The 7,822-nt window shown below is 36.7% G+C and overlaps 1 protein-coding gene and 1 pseudogene across 1 annotated transcript in view; both read left to right on the forward strand.

Moving 5' to 3' along the window:
- LOC101313396 overlaps positions 1 to 2,604 on the forward strand; it is a 9,620-nt pseudogene extending 7,016 nt beyond the window's left edge.
- Positions 2,605 to 3,257: 653 nt separating this feature from the next.
- The window catches only part of LOC101306604, a 14,034-nt gene continuing 9,469 nt past the window's right edge, over positions 3,258 to 7,822 (forward strand). Inside the window, exons 1-8 of the mRNA XM_004294010.1 lie at positions 3,258 to 3,484; positions 5,103 to 5,183; positions 5,313 to 5,420; positions 5,555 to 5,635; positions 5,752 to 5,840; positions 5,973 to 6,103; positions 6,204 to 6,265; positions 7,136 to 7,271. Coding sequence (XP_004294058.1) covers positions 3,425 to 3,484; positions 5,103 to 5,183; positions 5,313 to 5,420; positions 5,555 to 5,635; positions 5,752 to 5,840; positions 5,973 to 6,103; positions 6,204 to 6,265; positions 7,136 to 7,271 — 748 coding nt within the window. The 5' untranslated portion in view covers positions 3,258 to 3,424. The remainder of the gene's footprint in view (positions 3,485 to 5,102; positions 5,184 to 5,312; positions 5,421 to 5,554; positions 5,636 to 5,751; positions 5,841 to 5,972; positions 6,104 to 6,203; positions 6,266 to 7,135; positions 7,272 to 7,822) is intronic.

Raw genomic sequence — 7,822 nt, forward strand, 5'->3', positions numbered from 1 at the left:
ATCCAAAAAGCCATGACATAAAAGATTTGTTGAAGGATGAAAGAAAAATAAAGAGGATGAAATCGTCGACGACGACGGCGGAGCTCCGTCGTGTGCTTCTAAATTTGTTCTCTCTTAGCTCGCTTTGGTAACGACATCAATCTCTCGGTGGAGGACGACATGTTCACCGGAGATAGAGAAAGAGAAGAGAGAGAGAGAGAGATTGAGGGAGATGAGTTGAGAGAGAGTGAGAGAGATGATCGTGGTCAATGTATTGCTATTTTTGTCAGTGGCATAGTATGTAATTTTTTAAAAATTTATGGGCAACGGTTTAAAGAATTTAAATGGGTGTATTGTTTTATCATCAAAGAACATTTGTTAACAGTTTTATCATTTGTTACTTCTAAATATACTATTTTATCATTGGCCCTATTAAATAATAATAAATTGAGTGAAAAAAAATTACTTTATTTATTAGTAATTTTGTATTAATTCCTTGCATAGCTGATAAGTTTCTAGAGTTTCTAAAGCTTTGTTTTTGAATAAATTGTTGTTATTTTAGATTTGACCCTCTTAGTTAAGATTTCTGGCTACGCCACTAATTCTGACACAATCCAATTGCAAGTTCAGTGTGATGGGGATGTTCAGTGGAGTAGCGGCGGATTCAGTACTGGGAGATTTGAGTTTATTAATATCCCAGATGAATCCAAGGTTAAATAAAATTTTAGCGTGGTTTAGAATGAGAATGAATACTATTTCAGTTACGCTGTCGTTGGTGATCAAGATGTTAGATCAGCTTGGGTGCTACACAGATGGGGAGCTTTATGATGTTTGCAATAACATTTCTATTGTGCGAGCAGGTAACTGTGATGGCTTTAACACCAGTGGAGGGTGCGAGAGATGGGGCCCCCTCGTGTCATGGATATTTATTTCAATTGCGGTTTTTCTTCTGGCACTGGTGCTATGCATGTACTTGATACGAAGAAAAAAACTTGCAGATATTAGTACCGTCCTTAAACATTAATGTTATGTACACTTGTTATAAAGATCTTCACATTTTGACATTGATTTTGAAAATTGAAATGATAAATTATCTGCATTTATCTTGATAGTTGAGAACCAAAGAAAGATCCAGGATATGCTGAACATGATGAATTCTAATAGACCTACCAATGCTAATGGACTTCAAAATGATGGAAAGCGTGGACATGATTTAAGCGTATTTAGTACGCATCTATTGCAGCTGCGACTTGCAACTTCTCTGATAAGAATAAGCTAGGACAAGGCGGTTTTGGACCTGTTTATAAGGTAAGACTTTGAATAATGCCAGTGAATCTTGTATCATTATTTGACAAACTATATAGTTATTATTTATTTTTATTTTGGATTACTGCAAATAAGTAAACATTAGATGACATTGTATATATTCAGGGGAAATTTGTGACCGGACAAGAAATAGCAGTGAAGAGACTTTCAAAACGTTCAGCGCAGGGAATATCAGAATTTAAAAATAAGTTGATAATTATATATGGACTCCAGCATACAAATCTTGTTCAGCTCTTTGGATTTTGCCTTCATGGTGAAGAGAGGATGTTGATATATGAGTACATGCCAAACTACAGCTTGGACTACTTTTTATTTGGTTGTTACCTCAAATCTAACTACTTAATTACTTCCATATTTGCTATACAAATGTACATATCTATTTGTTATCTGATTTAATACGATTGTACAGATTCAACTGGATCCCAAGTTCCCAACAGTTAGATTGGGATAGCCGTTTCCGCATAATTGAAGGAATTGCTCAAGGTTTGCTTTACTTGCACAAATATTCCAGAACGAGAATAATTCATAGAGATCTGAAAGCAAGTAATGTTCTACTTGATGAAAGGATGAACCCCAAAATTTCTGATTTTGGAATGGCGAGGATTTTTGCCAATGACGAAGAAGAAGCAAACACTATGAAGATTGTCAGGACACGGTAAGCAAATTAACAGTTTGATATTATGATTTTGGTTGCTAGGCATTCATTTGTGAAGTTGTTGTACTAACAAAATTGTCTTCCTCCATTTGGTGCAGTGGTTATATGTCCCCTGAGTATGTTATGGTGGGGAATTTTTCCACAAAATCTGATGTCTATAGCTTTGGAGTGTTGATGCTTGAAATCCTAAGTGGTAGGAAAAACAATAGCTTCTACAATGATGATCGCTTCATCAATTTAGTCGGCTATGTATGTCAAACAACTACTCCATTTGTTCTTCTTGTTGGTGTAAGGTTCATTGATTCTAGACTTCCGAATGTGTTCTTGTTTCAGGCATGGGCGTTATGGAGAGAAGGTGCAGGACTAGGACTAATGGATCCAACAATTGGTGATTCATGTGACAAAGATCAGATGTTGAGGTGCATCCATGTTGGTCTGCTATGCGTGGAGGAACAGCAGCTGATAGACCGACGGTGTTAGATGTGATACCAATGCTGACCAATGAAAGTATGTCACTGCCAGTACCTACAAAACCAGCATTTTGTACTGAAAGAAATGTGATCACGGCTGCTGTAGATGGAAACAGACCGGAAATAGTTGCATCTGTAAATGGTATCTCCATTTCTGATTTCGATGGGCGTTGAATATGCTACCAAGCTGATCTGACACACTTTCCTTCTCAAGAATACAGGTGGTTTCCAAGTTTGATTTTCTGTCAAAATTAAAGAGCATAAAATGACTATGTTGTCTTCTCTTTACAAGTAATCATGTATGTTATTGACAATATTTTTGAGCCTTTGGCTGACATATACATCATTTATCTTTGCATTTGTCCACTCCTAATATTGATCAAGTTGATTATGGTCATTTGTTTTGTAAGAGCTCAATGATTGTAGTTATAACTCTTTCAAAGAACTTCAGAAAAAGGTTAATTTAAGGCTTTAAGCTGGAAAAAAAAAAAATTTTCTTTCGTGATTTTGATCAGACCAGAAAATCGAAGTGTAACAATTCAAAAATGATCACTTCCGGTGTATAATGATCATTGTTTCAATCCAGAAAAAATAATTTCAGAAAAAAATCCACACAATAGTTTACAGTTCAATTACCTTTCCTACAACAGAATGGAAATGATTGCAGGACCAACCGACGTCGTTTAGATGGTGATTGGGCCAACAGACCTTCTCTTTACCCCCACGCCCAGCACAATAATAATAAATATTAATAAAAGCCCAAGCAAATACCCAGCCACGTAATCAACACCCCACCCAAAACGCAACGAACGCCGCAACGAAAATTTCAGAGGCTTTGGGAAAGAGAGAGAGAGCTCAGATAGAACAAAGCAAACCAGCTCCCTCCCGAAAAACACAGAAAAGAAGAGAGCAATCGGAGAAGAAGCTCCACGGTGGCGTTGATCGGACGGTCCAGATCCACCGGCTTCTGGATCTGACGACCCCTGCCAGCACCATGGCCTCCAAAGGTCCTAGGCCGAAGCTCGATCATGAAACCAGGCCCAAGCGCCACAAGGTTCGCTTCCCGCGTTTCAATTCTGCGTTTTCTCTCGTAAATATGAGCAGTAATAAGCTTTGAGCAAGATTATAACCTTCACTTTTAGCTGTTTCTGAGAAGAAAATTGGAGGTTTCTGGTTTTTGCTTTACTAATGTGCCCTACCGTACTTGTTCAGACTTGTGGAAAGTTAGGTTAGGGTTAGTTTTGCGTTCTTCTCTCATTTCCTGAACTTATATTGCAGCACAGTGATTTCAATCTGTAAATTTCATATCGATTGTTGCTAGAGGTTTTTATTTTTATTTTTGAAGAAAACTCGGAATTCCGTAAGAACGTTCAGAGTGCTTCTGAGAAGTCAGATATATTTTAATATATATATATATATATATAGATATATATGTATATATTAAATATGGAAGAACCAGCTCTATGTCACTAGAAAAACTCATGTACTGGTTATATTTAAGTAACTACAGCGATAAACGTTCGTTTGATTCTGAAATTGGATTTCGTAGGAATGAGAAAAGGAAAAGAAAAGAGAAATTAGGGATTGTGCGCACATTCTTTGTGAACCTTTGATTTGTGAAAGAAGTTTGTGATTGAGATTATGGAGTGAGAAGTTGGAAAAAATGATTAAGCTGGAGTAGAGGAGCCTTTTATTGGAAATGGTTTGGCCAATGCCATAACCTTGTGCCGTCCTAATTAAGGATAGGAATGCGATAAATGATGAAGTGAAATGACAGGAACCTTTAGGTAATTAGTAATGTAACAATATTTGGGGAGACCTGTCATGCTTTTCTACCCTTTTCTTGTTGTAGAAATACCCAACATGCTTGTATTCTCTTGGAGAACAGCTTTAATTAGGGCCTCGGTGTTTTACAAAGTTGATGATGTAAAATAGATAAGGGCATGCTCCCAATTTAGATTTGAGAGAGTCAAAGTAGTGGGGTTATGGAGATGAAACTGCAGGAATGAGTGCTACTCTAGTGAATATCAGGTGTCTTATTCAAGTACTTCTAGTTTATTTGAAAAAAGCACTTATTGGAGTGTCTATGATGACATGGAGTGAGCGGTACTGGTCTATGTTGTGTACGAAGGTTTATATATTGTTCAGTAGGAGTGTTGAGTGGAATGTTGTAAATTGTTGGTTCAATTTTCTGAAAAATAGATTCTATGGGAACTCAGTTCTCTACGTCTTTTATTATTATTATTATTATTTTTATATATAAAGGTCCTAGAAGTAAGAAAAGCCTCTTGTGTATGTTTTATCTATTGATAAGATATGAGATCAAGGTACTGCAGTGAATCGCTTCCATATAAGTTTACATATGGAGATAGTCTGTATACAACTAGACTTAACTACAGGAAAAAACATGCTAGCTATATGTGAAGTGCTGATGATCTCTTATGGTTTAATGTGTGAATCCAAAAGAAGAGAGAAGAAAATATGTGATTATTTACCTGTAGCTAAAAATATGTTAAATATTTTATAACTGTAATATGATTACACATCTGTGCTCCTTGGTGATGTCTACATTCTATATGATGAAAACATCCGTTAGTTTGAATACATTGTAGCAAACTAGCAATCCTCCTGTTTATTCTTGACTCATCTCTATGTTAACATGAATATGATAGGCTCTTGAAGTTGCAAATGAACCTCGACGGCCAAAAGCTCATTGGGATCATGTTTTAGAAGAGATGATCTGGCTGTCAAAGGTAGACATTGGTTTTAGTTTTCTCTTCTGCTTTTATGATTTTTCTTTATCGATATAGACCATGTTTTTAGTTGCCGTATTTGGAAATATTTTGAATGCTGTATATCTTGCTCATAAAAGTAGTTATCAGGACTTTGAGTCAGAGAGAAAATGGAAATTGGCTCAAGCAAAGAAGGTTGCTTTAAGAGCGACCAAGGGCATGCTAGATCAGGCTACGAGGGGAGAAAAAAGAATGAAGGTTCTGTTTTCCTCCCTGATGCAATAAATATTGAAAGTATTCTTTTGTTACACAATATGGCGCGTATGGATATTGACTGATATGTTAGATTTCCTGTGATATTTTTCTAAATTGTGAAATTTTATTATGAACAGGAAGAAGAGCAACGGATGAAAAAAGTTGCACTTAATATTTCAAAGGATGTGAAGAAATTCTGGTTGAAAATAGAAAAACTGGCAAGTTTATTTTCTGTTAATTGACCTTGTCTGCAACCTTATTTGAGTTTTCTTAATAAAGGAGTTTCTTTTTTTTTGTGCCCCTCTGACTGTACATGCTCGATACTGTAATATAGGTGTTGTACAAACATCAGATGGAGCTCGATGAGAAAAAGAAAAAGGCACTTGATAAACAACTCGAGTTCCTTTTAGGTCAAACTGAGAGGTTAAGCATTTTCCTCCTTGGTTAATTTCTATATTCTGAATTTTCGTTGTACGCTGCACATCGTTTTGATTTCTGCTCTACTCAATTACTCCCTTTTTAAACAAGCCATGCTCTGCTACTTGAAAATTGCAGGTACTCAACAATGTTGGCAGAAAATCTTGTGGACAAGCCTGTGCAGCAATGTTCCACACAAGTTCAACTGAGTATTGAAGGGGCAGCTGTGGGCGAAAATGATATTAGCAAATCAGCAGAATTGAATGTTGGTAAGTTGAAGGTTGTAATTACATTGCTCTGATTTCACTTTACCTAGGAGGCTTTCTTTTTCACTTTGTCAATGGAGGATAATTTATACCTTTTGAACAGAACCTCAATCAGATACAGCGGACGGCGATGATGATTATGATATGCAATCTGATGATGGATCAGTGAGCCTCTTTTTCCACTCTTTCCTTTGTTTGGAACTGAATTTGTTTGTAGGCATTCACATTAATAATGCAAATCAAGTAAGGTACTCTATGATGTCTTCCATGATTGGATAATATCAAGGAAACATGATGTGAGATTGTCTGTAAAAACTATTATTCATCAGACTAGGAATGATATAGTGCTATAATCAAGGGAATGAAATAGACCTTTGTGAATAGACATGATCTAATGCTGGCATTTTAATTTCATAAGCTGTGTGGTATCTGGTATATGTTGAATGAGTGGTAATTCCTTATACTTGTTGGTTGTCTGTCAATCGCAACATTAGCCCACATTCCCCTGTAATTAGTATATTGAAGTAGATGTCTGTCCCTAAGCACAGGGATATCAGGTGGGGGTCAAAGAATCATAGTCAGTTGAGTACACGACCAAAATATTACTTTATCCTGTGATAAACTTCATTTGTTTACTAAAAATCATGGTGGTGATACCTGTGTAAGTTAAATAAAACCTTACCATGATGAAAAAGCCTGCATACATTTTGGGGAAGAAATCTTAAACAGGTCAGGAATCAGATAACATATAACTGTTGCCGATGTTTTCAGCCTCAGTTTCTATTGGATCAATTATATAGAGTATGTAGCTGTCTGTGAAGTTATATGATGTAGCTGTCTGTGAAGTTATATGACCTGAATGTCTATTACTAAAATTTGAAGTTTATTACGCATGTTTACAAAGGCCGTCTGTCTCTTTTGCATTGATGAGGTAGACTGTTACCCTATGTGAATTTAGAAGAGGCATTGATACTGCTCTTTATATCTAGTTTCTATTAATAACAGATGTCTTCCTGCATGGTGATGCTGTTTTAGGGAGATGATGAAAACACGATTGAGGAAGATGAAGCTCTTTTTACTAAAGAAGAAAGGCAGGAAGAGTTGGCTGCTTTACAGAATGAGGTGGATGTTCCACTCGAGCAGCTACTGAAACAATATTCCAGGAAGAGAGGTTAGTGGTTGTGGTTTTGCACAATATACTTTATTGATTTGGGCATTTTCGCTAAAATGTGGGTTGGGAACATTTTGAATAAAATTGATAGGGCAGTAGGTCTACCTGATAGCTTGGTTTCCCGATTCACAGCTGAAAATGCAGTAAAGCTTATTTCCAATACCTTCTTTAGCCATGTACCTTACTATTTCCGACCTACGATTTGGTTTCTAAAGATTAATAGCTGATTACAATGGCTATTTCTGATCACTTCCGCTCAGGCACGGAACCAAGGGGTGGCTGGGATGTGCTGCAGCCAACCCCATTATTTTTAAGGAAAAGTATCTTATATATATAGGATGTAAAGAAGCAAGTAAATGCATGAAGATGGAAGGAAAATTAGTGAAAAGAATGACAAAAGCAACGATATATCTATTATAGATATATATATATATATATATATACAGAAAGGATGAGGAGCAGACGTCCACACAGCCCTTAAAGTGCGGACGTCCCTCTGTTCTCCACCGTCCGGCGCCAACGACGGCACTCCTCCACCCGAGCGGACACCA

Source organism: Fragaria vesca, linkage group LG3 (assembly GCF_000184155.1).
Source record: "Fragaria vesca subsp. vesca linkage group LG3, FraVesHawaii_1.0, whole genome shotgun sequence".
NCBI classification, from domain to species: Eukaryota; Viridiplantae; Streptophyta; class Magnoliopsida; order Rosales; family Rosaceae; genus Fragaria; species Fragaria vesca.